Here is a 21,414-nt window from a genome sequence, read left to right on the forward strand (position 1 = left end):
ATCCAGTGCAAGAATTCGACAATGATTTGTCGCGAGGTGCGATCGGCCTTTTCCCATTTCTAGAGTAGGGTTTATGTCCGAATTCTTCATGTGCCTCACTCGCGCAGTCAGACGGAACGCAAATACTTCATTCCAGACGTAGCCTTCCAGTAGCCGACTGCAGACATTAGCGCATGCAGCAGCTAATATTGGATATGCGCCTGTAAGCGAACAAGCGTGCAGGGTCCAATAATAGAGATAAGCTTCAAGGAAGAGACATGCAGAATCTAGGGAGCAGTTTTGTAGTCTTCAATTAGCCGTTAGGCTTACGAGTGGCCCAGCTGCCGCCAAGCACCCAATTGAAGGAGCAGTAGGAGGTGCGGCAGCTAATAGTGGAGACATGTTACCAAAAACGGCCTATTGAGGTACCTGGTACGAGTACCCAGAAAATACAACATCGATCAAGAGGCACGGAACTCTAAATAAAAGACGGCTGTATAAAATGGACTGCTCTGCCCAGGTAATCCGGGGAGTCCGGGGGCAATGTCCAGGGACCAGCCGCAAACATGACTTCCCTGCTTCTATTCTTCATTTCCGTCGCAAGTTTCTGCAATTTCTTCCAAAGTGTGGAAGGCGTACTACCCAGAGGGAACACGTCGAGCGGCCCTTACTTGACCGACTATGACTACATCGTAGTAGGCAGTGGCCCGGGGGGTGCACCTCTAGCTGCTCGTCTCGGCCTTGCAGGAAACAAAGTCCTGGTCATTGAAGCTGGATCAGATGTCACGACATCAGACTGGAACATAACTGTCCCATTCTTCAACGCAAAAGCCAGCGAGGACCCCCGGATAAACTGGGCCTTCTATGTATGTTCGGCCGACCTTAGCAGAATCTGCGGCTGACGGCAAGACAGGTGAACCACTACCCCACGGAAGAACAGAACGCAAAGGATCCCAAGTACCTCTACCAACTTGCGAACGGTACCTTGATCGAAGGTCCCAATCCACCAGCTGACGCCACACCAAAAGGCTTTCTCTATCCTCGATCTGCAGCAATTGGCGGGTGTGTCAACCACAATGCTTTGATCATGATGAAACCGCTCGATGACGACTGGTCACAAATCCAAAGCATCACCGGAGATGCCGCATGGAGTCCTGCCAACATGAGTCCATATTTTGAGAAATTCGAAAACTGTCAGTATTGTTCATCAGGCGCAGCCGGACATGGTTTCAACGGCTGGCTGTCAACGAACCGTGCCGAGGAGTCGATATTTCTTGGCGATCCTCAGGTTTTGAGCATGTTGAATGTATGAAGGGCGAGTCTTCAAGATGTAGAGGCTATGTTAATGGCTTCCAGGCAGCTTCCACAGTCTCCGCCAACGCGGTAGGATCTACAGGGGGCTTGAATGACTCTCTGGCCCGTGACTTGAATGCGCCGGCAGGTTACCCAACTCACCAGGGGCTCTTCAACACTCCTCTCAACATGAATCAATACCAGCGGAGCTCTCCACGTGACTTTCTCGTGAACACAGTCCAATATCTCAATACGCACCCACGGGTTGGAGGGAAGATTGACATTCGAACAGATTGTCTGGCGACTCGCGTGCTGTTCAAACCAAACAGCAAGCAGGTGATAGGGGTAGAGTTTATGGACGGCCAGAGTCTCTACCGCGCAGACCCAAGGGCTACTTCCTCTTCTGCAGGTGTACTTGGTAGGTGAAACTCTCCCCAGAGATTAAATAGCCAACTGCTAAAGATAAAACAGGCACCGCACTCACCAGGAAAGAAGTCATAATCTCCGCCGGCACATTCAACACCCCGCAACTCATCAAACTAAGCGGTATCGGTCCTGCCGACGAACTCCACAAACTTGGGATCCCTCTTGTCGTCGACCTTCCAGGCGTAGGGCAGAACCTGCAAGATCGCTACGAAAATGGCGTTATCGTTAATCTTACGAACCCGTTCTCCGTGTTCAAGGCGAGTACCCCCCCCTTTTTTTCTCTCTCATGCACCCAGCATATAATGCCATACTAAAGGATCTCAGGGCTGCACTCAGGGCGCAGACGCCTCCGATCCCTGCCTCGTCGAATGGAACACCCTGCAGAGCAACAAAACCAAATACGCAACCAACGGCCGGCCGGTCGCGATCCCCAGGCGCTCCTCTGTCGCCTTGAGCACCCCAAACGACATGATCATCACGGGCCGCCCAGGCTACTTCGCCGGCTACTTCCCAGGTTACTCGAAAATCGGCGCGAAATTCCCAAATAGCTGGACCTGGCCCGTCCTCAAAGCGCGAACCCAGAACAGAGCAGGGAATGTGACGTTGGCTAGCAAAGATCCGAGGGATGTGCCGAGTATCAATTTCAACTACTTCTCCTCCGGCTCAGGAAATTGGCAGTACGATTTAGCTGCCACGGTCGAAGGGATGCAATTCGCGCGCTCCATCATCGCTCAATACGTCCAGGACACCAATTCAATCATCAACGAACTCGTTCCCGGTCCAGGGTATGAGACCCAAGAGCAGCTGACGCAATGGGTTAGGGATACGAGTTGGGGACACCATGCGTGCTGTACGGCGAAGATTGGTGCTGATAGCGACAAGATGGCGGTGCTGGATAGCAAGTTTAGGGTCAGAGGCACGACGGGGTTGCGGGTCGTGGACGCGAGTGTCTTCCCGCAGATTCCGGGGTATTATATCCAAACGCCGATTTATATGGTCAGTGAGAAGGCGGCGGATGTTATTTTGGGGCATTGAGAGGGGCTGGGAGGAGTGGCCTCTGGAGGGGGGTGCTTCGCTTAATTACAGTAGTAATTTGAAACACGATGAAAATTCAACTTATCCTTGAAAGTAATCTTCATTTTATGGGAATCTCAAAGACATTCCCTACTGTTCAATCTCAGCCCTTTCTATTTCTGATATTATAAATATGTTCGTTGCCTAGAAGTGTTGACGTGTTTTGGACAATAAGCGAACCAGCTGGATGGGACAAGGCCTTCTCGGGGCTCCCACGATATGGAAACCCCAAACCGTTTCCCACCAGCTTATCTTGATTTGGAGGATCCAGAGTTGTGTATAGAGGAATATTTATTCGTAGCTCCCGCACTCGTCGTGATACGTACGGAGGAGCCATTGTTATCACCCAAACTAGTGTCTCCGAAAAGTTGGCCTCCTCGTGGTATAGTCTAGGAAAGGCAGCAAAAACCGTCCTCCTTGTTCATGAATCAGGCATCGAATTGTTGGTATTAACGCTTCAAAGGAGTTAGAATGTATGCTCGAGATCTGTAGGAGGTGTTGGACCTGTTCGATGAGGGACGAAACAATGGGTCGTGGCTCGAAAGATGCCCTGTTTTGGTTATTCATGATTTCCGACAAGGAAGAATAAGATAAAACCTAACATTTTAGCTGAGAAGGGTGTTCATTTGGGCTGAATACCAACAATCTGCGATCCCTGATTGCCATCCTGGGAATGGATTTCTGTTCCTGCTAGCCTTTCCTCTGATGTCGTGTTTAGAACGGCTGTCATCTGGAGCGAGTGACGGTAGGAGCTCGAACGGTCTTCAAGGAGCCATGCTGGAGACAGGGGATAGGGGCCGTCATTTGGAGATCTCGAGAATCTCCACACGTAGCATGTGCTGCTGTTGACCGTGACCGGAGTAGAATTGAGGGTTGTGTTTGAGGCGTTCCACGCCATCTGCGCTGGGTTTAGCGTTCATGTAGGGCGGCTTCCAGTGTTCACCGGCGCCAGCCGGAGCTTTTCAACGACATCTGGTGGCAGCGAAACTGTACCTCTGGTATCAGACTCTTTTCCGACAAGAATTTGAATGCAATGAATCTAATAATAGACAGGAAACGCCCCTTCAGTACCCACTCGAGTTGAGATCCCTCCAACTCGTGCCATTGGTTCTGCATTGCTTGCAACCGAAGAACACTCGCCACAATTCTGTAACAAGGATGCGATGCCCGATATTGAAGAGTGATGCCATACGGCGAATGATAGTGATCTTTCAGATGAAACCTGGACGGTAAGTAGTTATCCCAGTCTTTCGGGTCATGGTGTTCTCCTTGACGAGGGGTGCTACAGGTATGCTCGCTCAAATGACCTGATCTGGTGACCCCATCAAAATACGACCCCAAAAGGAGAGTGCTCTTGGCTTGATCTTACTTCTGCTTGATGGATAATTCCAAGCCATTATCCCTGCTTTCTGGGAAGAACGGGCCTCGGGCTGCTGATCTCCCTGCTCTCTTGTATTTTTGCAAGTGTTCCCAGCAGTATTGGAAGACTGGAGCTTCAAGTAGAAGCGAGAATCTAGACGCATAGTCTTCTTCTGGCTACTATAAACTGTAGGACAAGGCCGTGTCCGGGATATTCCGTCCTTGAGAGGCCGGATTGGGTGGCAGATGCTGCAGTGAATTCCCTTTCCCATTAGGAAAGCAAGAATTCGCCTCTCAAATAACGAAAGACGCTACTATAGTGTCTCTTGTCCACAACCCGTGACTTCTACCCCGCACTAATACCACTTTTCCAAAAATAATTCCCGAAAACTCTCGGGTTCGCCTTTCAATTCATCAACATCACAAACCCATCAACCCAACCCTACAACATGTCTTGTACATCAAAACACCGCTTGGTAAGCATTTTGCGAGGTTCCTTCTGTTCGTTTCCGTGCAGCACATTGCCTCTGACGATGTTGTTCGGCTGCGCGCCGAAAGGCGATGTAAAGAGCCGAGGGCGTCGTTCTCTGCTCTTGAAGACGAAAAGACTAACTGCTTGACAGAAACCTCAAAACCGAGCCCCAATACAAGTAAGGCGAAGGGCAACGACGAATATGCAGAACGATTAATATCAAGGCACCAGGTACGTTGTGTTGACCCCCTGGATCGCTTTTCGCCTTTCACACCCCTCGCCTTTCGCACCCCTCGCCTTTCACACCCCTCGCCTTTCACACCCCTCGCCTTTCACACCCCTCGCCTTTCATGTACCTAGCCTTTCACGCATCTCGCCTTTAGTACCATGACCATTAATAACAGCTGACCGTCATTAGGCTCGCTGTGCCTTCACTAATAAAGAACTCATAGTATTCAGGGCGCTTTCTAGACTCTGCAACTGACCCGGCTGCTAGTTAGTATCAGGCATAACCGCCTCCTCAACACCACAAATTCTCTTGGTATGCCATTTCCATGCCCCCGAACCCTGCCACGCTATTGCAGTGACCCAACAGTTAACTGTTTCCAGGTACATTATGCCACTTGCAGAACTCCCAAAACCAAGGAGCGTTCCCGCCAACCCTTCCCACATTACCACATGACGCATGTTGCATCTTCAGCTGATCTTGGAGCTGGTCACAATAGAGAATAGCGGCCTTCTCACAAAGGATGAAAGAGGTCATGTCTGCTGCTGGCGGCGCCATGACACAAACGTTCATGGCTCCAAATTTTCGTGCTTCCTCTGTGTTAATCGGGGCTGGTCCCTTTTCTTTGGTCAATTATCCGCATTTCCCTCTCTCCTTCTCCGGAACCCCGGCGTTACTCTGGCCACGTCCCACAGTAGGCTTTTCTCTGCAAACTCTTGTCGTTGTCAACCTCGTAAACAGTTCTATTAGCACATTGCTTTCGGACGGCAATTGTTGTTATCGGACGATCGGGATCTGTTTTCGGCACATCTTTGAGACAAACACTTTTCTTCTTGCCTTATCCTTGAGAGGAATACTCTTCTTTTCGTCTCATTCTTCAGAGTAAACAATGTCTGCTGGAGGAGTTTTGTTGATTTGCAATTTTGAAGCAGTCCCTTACCATTACTTTCTGTAACACTTTTTAATGGAAGAGCCTGTTACCGTCTGGTGTTTGCTGTGTTTTCTGCGAATCCTTTTGACGGAAAGACTAATTTTACCAGATGGTTCTTCTATTCGTTATGGAGATATTCTTGCGCAAGACATTGGATTCGCGAAACCGCAGTGGTGCTCGCTTTGACTACCGAGCAGCAAGCAGCTAAGGCCAAGAACCGAAAGACTGTTAGAACCCTTCCCAACATTCCTTGCGTGCCCTGCAAAGAGAACCAAGCTTGTAAGAAGACTAGCAATCTGATGAGCTAGTGGCTCGTTTGCCTTGGATACGAACGTGCTAATTGCTAACTAGAGGCTGACTTGTTCCCAATTTGTTAATAGGCGCCTTCCCTTGCTTGTCTCGAATACGAAAACTAGGGGAAGGCTCCTAGCTCAAACATAGACACGAGTTCGCCCAGCTTTTCCTAGACACATCCTGCTGGAGGGTATTACCAGCTTCTTTCCTCCCTAAGTAATAGATACTGACAGATTGTAGGACATTGCTGGTGTTGATAAAACAACTACATCGAATGCATATACCTTGTCGACTTTTCAGCTTCTGAGTGAGCAATCTACCTCGAACTTTCGCAGGTTCTTGCTGCGATTGATTTTGAGTACAGTCGAGGAAAGTCGGCAAGGGGCGGAGAGGCGATCGGACCTAGCAAGTTGTTTCAAATTCTGAAGGCACCCTCTTTTTATATGTCTCACTTGTGGACAGCCTTCAACCCTGCCTAATGCCCAGATGATGAGTCAAGTTTGGTGACAGAAAGCCGGTTCTCTACGTCACATCCATTCCCGACCCCAACGTGAGCCTGGAAGCCTACTCCCAGGTTAAGAAGGAAGAGAACTGGGAAAGAAGCCGGTTGTACTGTTCGTTGATCACGAGCTTCAGACTGGAAACTCGACAAAGCACAACTTCAAATTCGCTGCCTGATTCCCCATTTTACCTTGGGGCCCGAAACAGAGCGGTCCGCCATGCGTCAGTTCAGCGCATCGCATGTCCCACGGTGTAACATATACAGGCGATCTTTGTGACAAGATCATTGTGCGCTGTCTAAACGAGTTTCATGCCTCTGTCGACAAGTTTGAGCTCCACGTCAAGCAAAAGTATTGGCCGCCTTGGTCAAACTTCCTGGAGTTTATTTTGGAGTTAATGATTCTACCGCGTTGAGCAGCCATCTCTTTACTGAGAGAACCACCGATCTAACGGGTGAGTGACTTCCTCGCTTTGCAATGGAACTCTTCTCTGACTAGCTGCACAAGCCAGTCGCTCTCGTGTGTCATCGCAATTCCATAGTCGTGCCCGAGGGCAGAGTCAATTGCCCGCTCCGTATCCCATATAGTTGCTCACGAGCAAGACTATATGACGCCAGAGCGGCGACTATCGGGCAGAGGTTGACTTGCCAAGAGCAGCTCCACACAAATGCCCGGTAATTCAGTCCTGTCCCTCCTTGTTTTCTGAACGTCATAGCTAATTTCTCATCTGAAGACCAAACACTGCGCGCAACAAGGCTCAAGAGACCTACGACCTGATCACCCAAAGTCCCGGCCGAGCTCATCGTTGAGGCAAGAGAAGAAAGTTCACGTCTACGGCTTCCACACTGTCAACACTGTTGACGTGGACTACTCTGAGGCCAGAAACAAGGTTGTTCTCGGACGACCTCTGTCGACAATTTTCAGTCTTGTCCGTCCGCTTGCCCTAGGTATATTTGTCAAGTTCGATGGATATTGAGCTGGGGAGATTGGGACAAGTCGCAAGCGCTTCTCTCAGGACAACCTCCTCTCGTTAGGTCGTTTGCACGAGAGCCTCAACCATACAAATTCTCCTGCAAAAACTCAATCGACATTGACAGCAAACCTCTGAAGACGATATTAGAGTTCTGTGAAGATTTGACCCATGGAGTACTGCGTGCAAAGAAGGAAAAGGAAGCACTCGAACGTGGATATGTGTTGCCTCCCCGCAAAACATTAGCGAAGGAGAGAGGAGTAGCAAGAAAGACAGCAAAGCCAACTATGCAAACTATGCCTAACCCATCCGCCACACCTCAATTAAGGAAGAAATTTGGCCGAGACCCAGCTGTGGACAAACCTTTAATAACTAACCGAGATCTCTTCAAAGTCACAACCACTGCGTAACTGCTCAGGATGAAAGGCGCCGACATGGACACAATTGAGCTCCTCCACCGATACCGTGGTCTTCCTTCCACCTCTTCCCTCAAGAGAATCATGAAGCCCATGCAACTGCGTCTGAGGTTGATGGGGAGAAACAACTTGAAGCTGAAGAGAGACTTCGCACACAGAAGGATCGAGAAGAGGCACATCGAGTCGGTTGGGAGAGGGGAGCAAGTTGAGCAACGAGGCACTCGGCCTTGGTCTTTCCACCAGTTTCAGTCCTGGCGTCGTCAGGAGCGACCGCCGGTCGAAGGAAGCAGTTTCCCCCTCCGCCCATAGAGCATTGCGAAGGAATGCGGTGAAGTAAGTTTTCCTCGTGTTGAAATGATTGAAACGAAGCCCTGTGGGCTGACTAGCACATAAAGAGTTGCTTATGCTCAGGCAAAGAAGGACAAGGAGGTAAAAGCCAAGGCCGAGGCGGAGGAAAAGATTGCAAAGGCCAAGGTTGAAAAGGAAGAGGCAAAACTTGAAAAGAGGGGATAACTTTGGCAGGAGAAATGCCAAGGAATCCAATGAAAACTGTACATCGATAAAAGAAATGAAGATACCTTTCCCTGAGGCCGCTGCGGCGTGCATCCCAACAATGTGAACGTGAAGTTGACATCGCACCAGGAAATGAGGAAATTGATAGTAAGCTTCCCCAGGTTCAGAAACTTCTGTTGCTAACTCCTGTCAGAATCTGGCTGTCATCTCAGAAACCGACTTGTGACTTCTCCCACACTGTGGCTTTGACGATGCTGGTGAAGCAGATGATCTGTTCGTCCGCTCCTCAGTATTTTCAGTGTGGCACTATTCCAAGACAGACCCATTTCGAAAAACGGGAGGATACGAGGCTGCACACCAAGTAACCTCTCGATGAAGCCAACAAACCCAAGATTGTTTGGAAGAGAAAGTTATGTACCGTTCGGCCACGAAGCCAATGAGTTGGCACAGCCTCAACCCGTACAAATTCTCATACGAGGCCTTGCTTGATGTCAACAGTAAACTCGTCAGGGTACGTTCGCTGCCCCCGCCCCCCCCTCGATGCGCATGTTGCTGATATTTTCTAAAGGTTGCGTCTTTTCGTGTTTTCGGAGAATTCGGTGGCTCAATCGATCATTCTTGAGCATTTCAGGAGTGGGTCCAGGTCTTGGTAAGTTCAAACATTTGAACTCTCTTCGCTTCTTCAAGTCTTTTTGCATGTATACTGGCGCTAAGAACAGTTTTCACCTGCATTTCTCTGCTGCTTTTGCCAATGGTGTTATTGTTCAGCCGAGACTGCTGGCGAAGGCTTTCTTTCGCCCGCGCTTGAGAAAATCCATGGCTGTTTGCTAATCCACCCAGGAAAAGCAACTTACTCGAAGTCCAATTTTCTCAAAGACCTGGACCTCGTCACTCAATCGACAAGCTGAGGAGGTCCCTTTCCCCCTCCCCTTTCCCCTCCTCTTTCTCCATTCTGAGGAAGGAGCCAACATCTTCCAAAATTCTCCAGCATTTCTATAACTGCACTCCTCCGAAGATCGTCCAAAGCGTCCATCTCAACACAAGAAGTCATCCTGGTCATAGCATGACTCAGCTTGAGGGTACCTAGCACGCATTCATTCGGCGCGGTGGGGTAAAGAGAACTGGTACAGCGGTACGGGGAATCGGTTCTCGTTCGCTGGACCTACCCTCTCTCCCGCGGTACCAACACTCCCTTTTGGTGTGCCATTCACCGTACCAACTCTCAGTACTCTTCCGCCGGAGTTGCACTTGATGATTTTCAGCCAGCGTGGTGACTGCTCAGCAACCTGCCTCAGCTTGACATCCGATTACTTCCATGCCACTCAACGCCGTCATCAGCGTCGTCAGGGCCGTCCCAAATTCACAATCGACTCATTGATGTATCAAACCACTCTCAACGTAGTTGCTCCTGGATGCCTGTTTGAGCTCCTCGAATGGCCGACTGGGTCCCGGAGGGGACTCGACACCGCTACTACCGGCTTGCCGGCATGTTACTTGCTGTTGTTGAGAACCCTCAGTAGGCTGAGCAACGAGAGCGTGCCCTGCGCCGCCGAGAAATCCGAGTCGGTGGATTTGGCTCCCTCCCCTGAAGACAATGTGCTTACTTGACTTTAGAGTTGGATGTTCTTTGTACGCCGGACGGCCGAAGCCTGCCAAGGCCGTCAGTACCCCGATGCTGGAAGGCGCCAGTCGCGATCTTGAGATCGATTGCGAGAGTGAAGAAGCTGAGACTCAGCTCGATACTCCTGCACAGGGCACAAAGCCAAAGCCGAGAGCGAGAAAGACCAGGGCCTCTCTTGACGAGGAGGACGACACAACCTTCAAAAGAGGAGAAAGAGGGGAAGGGGAAGGAGATGTAGATGAACGACTTGATTGAGTTTCTGTAACCGTAGAAAATGGAATCATTTCTCAAATTCTGTGAGCGGGGCTGGAGATGGGACTTTCCAGGTTTGAGTTTTGATGTTTTCCTTGATCAAGTTGATCCTTGTAAGCTCTTTCAGCTGCCCTCAAACTCCGTCTCTCTCGTTCCCCCCTGCGAGTCCCTGTTATATTAGAAATAGCCAGGTGTTGAATGGCCCGCAATGACTGAAAACTACCCACAGCACTCGCTGATCTACCCCCGCGCGCGTCTGAAACTCCTTCCTAGTCGCTCCGTCTCGTCTCATCATTTCCATCAAGCACACCGTCCCCGCTCGGGGCTTCACCAAACTCTCTCTCACACACATCAAGGGGCGCTTCATCAACTCTCCCGGACTTTTGAAAGCAATGCACTTGCACCGTTTTTGTTCAACGCAGCTGCACCTGGAGTACGCTCCGCAGCTTCCAGTCAACTTCAAAGGGCCAAATCCACATCACAATCGCAGTGAGTATCCCCACCTTATATTAAAGTTCTTCATTGACAAACTAATTACACAGAAGCTTGAGAACAGTTGAGTGCATGGCGAATTCCTCCTGCAAGGCGACCGCAAGCCCGAAATAGAACCAGACCAACCCAGCTAGCGCGAGACCAAAGTCACAATACAAAATGAACGCCATGCATCACAAAATGAGCGAATGACCGCAATTATTCCTCCTAGAGCAACCTCGAACCATCAGCAAGCCTGCACCGTACTCCATTCCCAACCGGAACAGAAGTCACAGATGAAAGTGACCACGCAATAGGAGTCGCTACGATACGCTGCCGCTGGCAGGAACATGACAATTGTTGAAAGGAAAATAAATAAGAACGACGAAGAGTGTTGTTTTGTTTATTCAAAATTGAACATAAGAAGTGTGAAGTGAGTACTCTTGACAATAAAGTAAAGTGCGAAGCTGACGGATATCTTGAGGAGATGAGACGTGTCATGGTGACTAATGACCTTGGCGATATCTCTCAGATTCACAAATGATGAAATTCGGTGAAATCTAATCGAAGTCGATCAACTTTTCGTTTGCTCTGCCTGAGTTGGTAGATTCTTGAGGAGTTGGAGGCGGGGAATGCGTGTTTTGTTCTGGCGTCTGTTCAATGCCCCACACTGACGGGTAGCTCTGGACTCGAGACTGAGGACCAGTTGCGCCGTACTGACCAATTAGATTCCCCTCAGCTGCAGAGCTTGTTGCAGGCGCAGCGCCTGGCAAATCATCCTCCAAGCCGAGAAGGTCACCGGTGGTCTGTGGCTGTGCTTCCTCTGATTGTCGTCCGCCGCCTCTGGGATGACGTCTACCTCTAGCAGAGACTTTGGCAGAAGCACGTTCTTGAAAGGAATCACAGCCTCTGACAGAGCCACGTCCTCGAAAAGCGCCAACATCTCTTGAGGAATCACCTCCTGCAACAAATACGCCTCCTCTGTATGAGCCGGTTTCTCTCGGGATGCTGTAGCCTCGCTGATAATTGCCACCTCTGAATCTATCTCCAAGGTCATGAATACTAAGATGCACCTGCTTGCTCTTCGGAGAATGAACATCTTTTTTGTTGCCCACAGGGCGCTCAATGTCTTCACTAAAGGCCGTGAGCATAGTCTCATTCATCGACAGATTTTCCATGTCGCTTGTGACTTCCATCAGAACCTTAGAAGCAACGAAAACGTTCTTCTTGGCGGCTTGGGAAACGTCAGTTAGAGACGGGATTGGATCAAAGTTTCCATGGGGCTTCTCTTCATTGTCCGATTGACTGCCATCTCCACCACTCTGCGCAATTGGGCCGGCTGCAAGGACAGCATGCAAGGAGCTGATTCCGATATCACTCCGCGGGACAAGCCTACGACGAAGGCCAGATGAAACAATGACTCGCTCTCCACTTTGATTCAGTGTTGTTGGGATAAATGTCTCCTTGAAAACCAACTGTGAGCGATCAATCTTTGGGGCAGACGCTTCTTCAAGGCGGCGCTTCTCCACGAGATCTTCGTCCGACTTCTTCGCGTCCCAGTTTTGCCAAGCTTGAGGAGTAAACGGGGAGAGGTTGGAACCACCGAAAGTCGATCTCCTAACAACTGATATCTGGGGACTGGGATCGCTACCACGAGTTCGAACTGAACCCGAATGTGGTTTGTTTAATGTTGATAGAAATGGATCACCACGCTTTGTCGGTAACATTCGGTTTTCTGAGTGTGCCATTAATAGTCCCGAAGCCGATCGTGCCGGTGTCGCTTGTCTCAATGACTGACCGCCATGGGCAAGATCAGTTCTGGCATCAGAAGTCTCGACCATGCCCTTGGTCGCCGCAACAAAGGTCACACGCTTTCCTACCAAGTACTCCGCTGCTGATTTCTTCGTGGAACTTTTTGTCGGGCTTTCTCCCCATACAGTATCCAGGCGCCCAGTATTGTCAACAGGGTTGATGCTCTCAGTGGCATAATTTGGCACATGAAATTGACCGTCCCACAACCCGCATGCATCGCAATAGCACTTTGCTGTGCAATTCTTCGAGCACTTGTGGCCGCAAGTCAATACACGCACACATGCTGCTTTGCATGATATTTGTGTATGGTCGGCAGGGTGGCAATGAACCTCGCATGGATGACCACACGGAAGTACGCCTCCACACGGTTGATCGCAACCGCCAGCCAGGACCTGGTCGAAATGACGAGCCTCGTAAAGTCGAGTGATTTTTCCGTGCTTACTACAAGTCACTGGCAAGCCGCCATCAACATTAAATCGACGTTGGCGAGTCATGTGCAATACAAGAGGACCCCAGAGCGGATCTCTGCCTACAATGTCTTCATCCGACTCAGCGGCGGCCAGAGTGGTAGAATTGCCAAAGAGATACAGCCCCCGCCGGGCTCTTGATAGTGCAACGACCAAACGATTCTTGCTATCGAGAAAGCCGATCAAATTCTGCTTGTTGCTGCGGACCAGTGACAGGAGGATGATGTCGTTCTCTTCGCCTTGGTAACTATCGACCGTGAAAACATTGAAAGGGCGCATGGGCTTGAGAGCCTCGATCCAGTTAAGTTCCTGAATCACAGTGGTCTTCTGGCCGGTGTAAAACTATCCTGGCGTCAGTATGAAGTTCTCAGTTCAACGGAGCAACTCACTGTTAGAACCGAAATCTTGCGAGCATCAACGCCGTTCTGGCAGAGATACAAAAAGAAGCGTGCAATCACCTGAGCCTCTTGGAGATTGAACCGACTGCATTCCGCATTGGTCGCCTCGCCGAAGCCGTGGTGGAAGAAATACGTATCCAGACCACCCATTCCTGGAACCGGCGGCCGATTGTGGAGTCGATCCAGCACAGATGGGTGGTCCTGCAGATCCTTGTAAAAGGGTTCAGGATCCATACAAAGCAGTCGCCGAACATCTTGAATCATTCGACGCTGGACGTTCAGCATGACATATCCGATACCGCTGTTTACCAAACGCTCGAACATTGAGATGCTCATATTGAATGGGTGAAGCTCAAGAGCACGAACGGTGCAGTTTGCCTGTAACTGTTGGTGATCGCCGACCAAGATCAAGTGCTGGATGGTGTCCATCAGACCGCCAATCACGTTCCCCTCCAAGGTTTCGGCAGCCTCTTCGATTAAGAGAACGCGAGGCTGAAGTGCAGAGAGGAGGCCGCGGTACTTGGACAAGCCCGTTGTTGTGCATCCAATGACTTTGATTCCGAGGTGGCGAATCAAGCGAATATCGGACATACGCTACGAATTTCAGCGTGACCCTCAGAAAATCTAGCGCAGATACACCCATAAACTTACCTTTGTGACGGTCCAGCCGTTGACGAAGTCTTGATATTCCTTGAACCGAACCTTCAGTTCCTTGAGAACTATTTTGTTCATCTCCTTCTCCAAAAAGCGGTACACCTCTCCACGATGTGCCACAGGAACGTCATACAAGTTCTTCCAGCTTGCGAGTTTCTGCTTAATCTTCTTATCGCTGAGGGTTTGCGGGTGAGAGTGCCTGCCAGTGAACTTGCGCATGAACGGCAACCACTCTCCCTTCAAACCTTCATCATCGTCAAGCTTGTTTTCTTCATCAGCAGCATCCGCTTTAAATTCATTATCCACGTCTTCAATCTGTTCTTCGTACTCGATGTCACCTTGTTCGACGGCGAGGCCGAGATTTACCGGAGCGGTCTCTGGAACCGGCATGATTTGGTCCTCCGTGAGCCCTACCACATACGTTAGCTAATGCACCGGCCAAGAAACCTTTACCGCCATTCTTACATTCAGCGATATCGCCACTCATGTCTTCTCCCTCCCAGTCAGAATTTCCATATAGGGACTTGTACTGGGACTCGGTGATAAGACCATGGGTTTTCAAAGTTTCGGCGGTCAACAGCTTGTCTGTCATCAAGGTTTCCAACGTCGCCTTCAAATCGCTCGCACATTTTGCTCCCTGAATGTGGGCTTGTCTAAAGCCAGCTCTGCCACCGGGGACTGTGTTGTTTATCCTCAAATTGAACAATGTACGCTCGAGGATGGCCTTGTTGGCTTTGTTGCTTCGACCACCAAGTCTTAGGATATTCGACTCGAAGGTGAGGACATGATTAAGCAGCTGGTCCAGAGCGTGGTTTGTTTGTGCAGCAACAATTATTGCAGGATCATCACCAGCCAAGTTTGCGTTCATCACTTTCAAAGCCGAGACGGAGGTGAACGTCTTTCCTGTTCCTGGTGGACCTTGGACAATAGCAATGCGACTCGTAATCATCTTCTGACAAGCCGACATCTGAGATTTGTCCATTCCCGAATTCATATCCTTTGGAAAGTCTTGGAGAACATCGACGTTGATATACCGGTCGGGGTCTTGTCCGTTCGCAGCTGAAGGATCATCGCTTCGCTCAAGAGAAGAGAGATCCATGAGTGGTTGGTCCTCAATATATCGGGGCGCCTCGATGTCTTGGTCCAGGCCAACGATGTGATTCTCTAGCTCAAATCTTAAGCAAAGTCAGCGATGCACACGGATAGATCTCTTTGGGCGCCGCTGATGAGCTTACTTTTCTGTCATCAGCTTCTGCATTGCAACCAGTATGTGGCGGGAGGCTTCAAAATATCCTTCACGGGCTTCGATCATGACATATTCTGGAAGAGTGTTAGATCAAACAATATTGGGAGCTCTCGTTACCCACTGGTCACGGGATCAATTGTTGCCTCCTCGTTGTCTGCCCAAAACAATTCGATCGCCGGCGGGTTCTGCTGAAGCAGTGTCATGCCGCGACCAACGACAATGGCGATCTTGCAATCTGTCTTGAACATATCCTTGCTCAAGGCAACCATGGTTCCCTGAAGTAATCGCTTCGATTGTTTCCACTTGATCTGCTTTTGGGGGGAGAATGTTACTCGGAAGCCGACACCAGTTTTGCTCAAGGCAAGTCCTTTGAGTGTCACCTGTGGTCGTCAGAAACAAAAATTCGGTTACTCTTGGGAACCTTACATCTTTGTAGACGCAGATCTCGTTATCGTCCACCAGAGAAGGGCATTTCTTGAACTCAGCAACTGCCACACGTAGTGGCGCAATCGCATCCTCTCGCAGAATCTGGTAGTGAGTACCAAGGTATGCCTCTCTTGAAGGCCAAGGTCCGTCAACAATGTTATGAGGGAGGTTTGGGTCGTACAACGGCTCTTGCTGATAATCAAGGAAGTTTTTGTCTTGTTGGGCATTCCCATCGGCTTTGTCCACCATACTCTTCGGAGGTGGGCATATCTCGGCTTTCGATGGAACCTCTGGAAGGTTTCGCCATTCCTGGGGGTAGGATTGGTTCTCGTATGTCTTGTAGACATGCTGATGGAGAATTTCCCTCGCCCTGTTCTCCCCATACTGCCGCTGTTGAAAAGGCGTTCCACCCGCCATCATTCGACCTGATAAAATGCCAAGTCAGCGACGAAACTCGAGGGACGTGAGGATTAGTTGCGGAAAGAATGAAGGAAATGAAATCCGATGTCATGCTGGAGAACTCTTTCCTCGATGCGCTTCTGCGCACGTGGCAAAAAGCGCGACCGGGGACCGGGCGTTGCAATTGAGAAGACTTACCGCGAATGCTCCGACGTCAACTCTGACGGAGGGCGATTGAGATTGCTATGTACAGAGACCAAGGAGAAAAGGTACGAAAAAAGGGGAGAACTTGATCAAACGTTAGCTAAGAACGGATGCGAAAGATATCTTGGAGCAAAGCTGAAACGACTTGACTTCTAGACGAGATAAGGTAGACATCGTCCGAAGTCGGGGAGGTAGCCAAAACGGCTGAGACAAGATCTGTAGTGACTTACTTGGCCAATGAGAGATGCTCAAATGGCGACGCGTCGAAGGCTTTGTTGACTTGGAAAGCGTGCAGCAAAATCATGGATGAAAGTTCGCGCCAAACACAATCTTTGCACGGAAGACAGCAGCCTACCTAGACTTTCAAGAAGACACGTCAGTGGGTACGTTTTAGAGGTCTTGGGGGTGAAGATGATGGCTGCGTGGTAGAGGACCGAAACCTCAACTTTGTGGCCCACCAAGGTGGCACGGCCTCAACTCCTCCAACAAGACACCAACTAGAGCATACGCGGGAATCTCGTACCTGGAAGAGAAAGTTTCCCAATAAGGGTAGCAATCTTTGCGGTCTTGGTGTTGCTGTCAGTTGTGGTTGAAAGTAGTTATCGCGATATGGAAGAAGCTTGTGGTGTTGTGGAAGGAAGAAAGGAAGGAAGGAAGTGGAGCTCGATTCAAGGCTTCCCCAAAAAGCGTCGTGGCCCGCTTAGCTTCTTAGCTTCAACAACTCGCTCTGCTCATTTGCCGTAGCCTCGCAGCGTAGGGCTTCCGGTACAAACAAAGTCAATTGATTGGGCTGACGAGGCAATCGGAGTCAAAGGTGATGGTAGTCTGGCAAAGAGGTCGAGGAATTCAAGTTTGCTTTCCGGATGGGCAAGCAAACGCCACCACTGCCTTGTGCCAAGGTAATTGTAGCAATGTTGTTTGAACGCGAAAGCTTTGAATGCCTCTTCGGCAATCTTTCTTCAAATTTGGTTTGGGTTAACATTCAGCTCGCGGTGCTTTCGGTTTCTCTGCAACCCGACTTTGCCTTGACTTGCGGAATGGTCAAACAGAAAGACCGAGAAAGAAAAGACTTGGTGTCTCTGGTTGCATTTCTAGAGCCAAACCGCAAGTTGCACGAGAAAGGGATGCTAAGGACACCGAAATAGCAACCATGATCCTGATGTTGTTGACAGACCACCTTGCATCTGGGATCGTCATCACCTTCGCCTTAATCACTCGCCGAAAACAACATGACCTGTGGAATACCTCTGAAGCCACTCCCACAGCAGCTTCTCTGATCTTGCTGATGGCACACTCCCTGGCACTGCTTATTGATGTAATTGAAAGTGGGGAAGTCAGCTTTTGCAGTCTCACCTTTCCATCCCTCGCACATTTGGAAATACATGATTCCCATGACTATCTTGTTCGGAAATTATTAGGAAGGTTGGGAGCCTCGGAGATCTACTCATTAGATGACGATGAAAGGGTAGTTGTCCCGTACCATTTGCCTCTTTCGGATAATTCCTTCGAGGCCGAGCTGAGTTAGATGACTCGTAAGCTGTTTCCCTACTGTTCATGTCCACAACCCTGGGCTTCCTTCAGCTGACCGACCATTGGCTCTCGCAAATGTCAAAACCCTCTCGGGAACAGCCAAGGATTAAGAAGCCCAACATTCCGTGAGCTGTAAAGCTCCTCGCCGCCATTATCACCTCCCAGGTAGTAAATCAAACAAGGAAAGGCAAGAAGACCGGAAGAGTGCTCGTTGCCGTTGGGCAAGGTTAGATAGGAGACCATCTATGTGAAGGCGGACCGTGAACCACAGTTCCTTTGCTTCGGCAGTTCCAAATACACTGTGTGCAGACAAACGGGCTTAGTAAATAACCGCAGCTTCTGATCCTCTCTGCTGCACCCAGTTTCAGTACAGGGCGGTGGGCAGTCGACCTCCGGAGCGAGTTTGATTTTGGCTTGGTGGGTGGTCGAGAATGATTTGATACTGTGATAGATTTCTCGATTTCCTGTCCCTTGAGAGAACCCACATATATGAGTTCAAGCCATTTACCACAGTTGAAGTTGGTAGGGGGTCATGTCCACGCAGAGCCGCAGCAGATCGCTGGCAGGAGAATGTTCAGAACCAAGGATCGCGAAAGCTAGAAACAGAAATTGGCTTGATCTCATGTTGTTATCGAGGTCAGCTTGGAAGCTCTGTTCAGCTCTTAATAAGCAGTATCAGCTGAAAAGAACGACATCAGTGGAAAAGAATGACATCGGCTGAAAAGACTGACTTCAGCTGGACACAAACAACATACCCGAAGAGGAACGACATTAGCAGAAAGTCCCACTTCAACGGGACGCAAATATCATCAGCGGAAAGGAACAATATCAACGGGAAAGACCCAATTCAGCGTGAAACAAACAACATTGGCGGAACGGAAATGATACCATAGAAAGCAACCGCATAGCCAGGACATTCGCTACCTAAGGATTCGGATCTCATAATCCTGGCTCTCATGCTACTTCCCTTTCGCAGTTGTCGTCTTCCACACTCGCACGCCAGAATGAAGCGAAAGACACCTGGTTCCATCACAATGCCAGCCTGGGGGGGGGCCAAAGTAAATGGAAACCCTTCTTCCCTCTGCGGCCTTACAAGGGAGCTGGTTTAGATCATGTTTCTTTGCCTATCGAAAAGACATATGAGTAGATGGTACTTATTCTTTCTCTCTGCATGTCTCCTTCTAACCGCAGTCTCGATACTCCAATTGATGCTCAAGGGCGATCGGGTAGTAAACAGGACGGGAGTGAACCTAAAGTCAGCCCCTTTTCGCTTTCGCTTCGCGGCTTATCTTCGGTGGCTCTCGCCTTCTAAAAATCTGGATCTCCTTGAGCCTCTCGGTTGGCAACAGATCATATAAAATCTTCTTTAGATTCAGATTCATAGATAAGGCAATCAAGACGTATTGTGGGCTTCCGTTTTGGTGTGGACTGCGCAAGATCTGACCAGTCATACAAATCAGATAACGAAGTATCGAGTTGCTGGTCCACCCGGTCTGATGATAAGGTTTAGCCAATTGGACTCCATCCAATCATTCGACTCGCAACCCCAATGGAACTTGCTTGGGTAAACCTCAAGGAGGAATTGTAGCAGTCTCTGAATTATTAAGGTATCTGTCTTGGGAAATGATCCACAATCCAAAAGCATCTTCTATAAATTACAACTTGAGGCTTTGAGAGCTTCTAACTTCTAGAGAGGAGTTCAACCAGCGAGCCGATAAGGAGGCCAAGATGGAAAATACCACAACCGCTTCTGATTAAAGAGCTACGTTGGATCTTCGTTGTTTACGTAGAACCATCTCTACTTGGCACAAGGCCCCAAAGGTTTGCCCCGGTAGTAACTTATGAAGGCCCTTGCTGACCACTATCCGCAGCCCGAGCCTGGTTTCGTCAGTGTTGGTCACTCTGCCGGCGCTGGCAAGTTTGTGAATGCATTTCAGCACCGTTTTGTCCGTCAGCTGGTTCGCAATGAGTTCCCGACACTTCAGGGGTCGGGCTCTAAGGGGTGCCACGTTCGTGTGAATGGGGGAGGGAAGGGTAGGTGTTAGGAGTCCAAGGTCTCCATCTCGGCACTTCTCTGCACTCACCGCTGTCCCTGGCATGATCCCAGTTTGCAAGTGTGCGAGAGATATTGGGAAGGGGCGGCTTTTGACTACTCATCGTTTGTTGTCTCTGAGAAATGAAGCAAAGGGGAGCTGATGGCATACGGAAGTGCTTTTGTCCATTCAAGCTAAGTCACTGAATATGACTGGAGTGTTATATCTACGCGTTACAAATGCGCGGAGAATTTAAACACATGAGCTGGGGGGGGGGAATCAGACTTCGATGAAAAGCGAAGTCTTTATCGACAAGAAAGAGAATGGGTAAGGATTGGATAGAGGAGAGGATTGGGTCTTTGTGAAGAACTGCCCATCTGAGGATGGAAGAGAAGTAGTTAGAAGAGTGCGTGTACTGTTACAATGTGGATCAACAAATAAACAAAATTTAACCTTAGCGGCATGCGTTGTAATGTCCAAGCCAGAAGTAGGTACAAAGCCAGTTTCAGGAAATGACTGGCCTCGGGCTGGCATTCCCCCAAATGGCACTGCCTCACTCGAGATTTCAAGGTATTGATCTTGGCCAAGTCGATGCCTCTACCATGTGGGATCGAAATCCTCACTGAGAAGTAACAACAAGAAGTCGAGTCAGGCCGAGGGAACAGACTCCAACAAACGTTTAACATTTTGATTGCTGGTGGCGTCTACAACGTTCCTCTTCCACTTAGGATGACTACTTCATGGGGTCCTGCGTTAACAATGAGTCAAGGGAGTTGAACAGAGCCGGCGCTATGCGATGTGTACAAATTGCAGGGACGTAGCCAGCGCGAGCTGGTGACCCAGCCAAGAAGTCCCACGTCTCCCTTCCTTTTGCAGTTTTCTTCGTCAAGCCATCGCCTGCTCGCACCTACCTCGTCCAGACGGGGATCATAGTGACCCACATATATGATGAGGGCCAAACTGCGCTTTAGGTAGGTCATCCCTTGAGGCACATTTAGGTGGGAACGAAGCTAGATGGTCAGGCATAATCATAGCCATGATGTGGACAACTGTCGCTCCTTCTTGACCTCGGCGTCTTTGCAAGTCGATCTCTGCCTACTTTTCCGTCGCCCTTTCAACTAGCTACACTCAAGTGCAATTGTGAATCTCTCCACCGTCTTTTCTCTCACGAGTATCTACATCATCAATACGGCAGAGCCCCCAACGACGTCGCTGGGCATTACCACGCCTTTCTTTGGTAACCCTACAAACCTGTGCCTCGGAGAAGAGCAACCTGCTGGCGGCGATGTCCATTCGCTGAGCCATTGAAGCTGGCCTGGACAAAAACACCCACGGAATCGGACCCAACGAAATTCGAAGCTCGTATAAGGAGATTCGTTTGGGTTACTCAGCGGGAGAAGAATGGCTTGGAACCAAGCTTGTGTCAAGTAAGTCAACTTCGCAAAGGT

General features: G+C 49.6%; 3 protein-coding genes across 3 annotated transcripts; 2 read left to right on the top strand and 1 right to left on the bottom strand.

The window, feature by feature from the left end:
* The first annotated feature begins 539 nt into the window (after positions 1-539).
* On the top strand, positions 540-3,053 carry K444DRAFT_653787 (GMC oxidoreductase). The gene is made up of 5 exons (XM_024885898.1): positions 540-845; positions 893-1,285; positions 1,336-1,690; positions 1,744-1,955; positions 2,023-3,053. Exons 1-5 carry the CDS (start codon positions 546-548, stop codon positions 2,731-2,733), a joined length of 1,971 nt encoding a protein of 656 aa, XP_024734772.1. The 5' UTR covers positions 540-545; the 3' UTR covers positions 2,734-3,053.
* A 7,060-nt stretch (positions 3,054-10,113) lies between these two features.
* Positions 10,114-10,376, top strand: K444DRAFT_614808 (uncharacterized protein). The gene has a single exon (XM_024880599.1). The coding sequence runs from the start codon at positions 10,126-10,128 to the stop codon at positions 10,327-10,329; it is 204 nt and encodes a 67-aa protein (XP_024734773.1). The 5' UTR covers positions 10,114-10,125; the 3' UTR covers positions 10,330-10,376.
* A 1,823-nt stretch (positions 10,377-12,199) lies between these two features.
* Positions 12,200-16,163, bottom strand: K444DRAFT_564742 (uncharacterized protein; the record flags this gene model as incomplete). Its single annotated transcript, XM_024877076.1, has 8 exons — positions 15,801-16,163; positions 15,496-15,754; positions 15,364-15,448; positions 14,576-15,201; positions 14,126-14,538; positions 13,466-14,068; positions 12,666-13,418; positions 12,200-12,509 (listed from the first exon to the last, which is right to left on the bottom strand). Coding segments are annotated over exons 1-8 (3,297 nt in total), but the record flags the coding sequence as incomplete, so codon positions are not given.
* Positions 16,164-21,414: the final 5,251 nt, after the last annotated feature.

The sequence above is a fragment of the Hyaloscypha bicolor genome (genome assembly GCF_002865645.1).
Source record: "Hyaloscypha bicolor E unplaced genomic scaffold K444scaffold_113, whole genome shotgun sequence".
Lineage (NCBI taxonomy): Eukaryota > Fungi > Ascomycota > Leotiomycetes > Helotiales > Hyaloscyphaceae > Hyaloscypha > Hyaloscypha bicolor.

Coding starts and splice junctions, on each gene's coding strand:
- K444DRAFT_653787 (XM_024885898.1), top strand. CDS start 546: ATGACTTCCCTGCTTCTATTCTTCATTTCCGTCGCAAGTTTCTGCAAT. Junction 1,286..1,335: donor AGGTTTTGAGCATGTTGAAT/GTATGAAGGGCG, acceptor AATGGCTTCCAG/GCAGCTTCCACAGTCTCCGC. Junction 1,691..1,743: donor CTCTTCTGCAGGTGTACTTG/GTAGGTGAAACT, acceptor AAGATAAAACAG/GCACCGCACTCACCAGGAAA.
- K444DRAFT_614808 (XM_024880599.1), top strand. CDS start 10,126: ATGCTGGAAGGCGCCAGTCGCGATCTTGAGATCGATTGCGAGAGTGAA.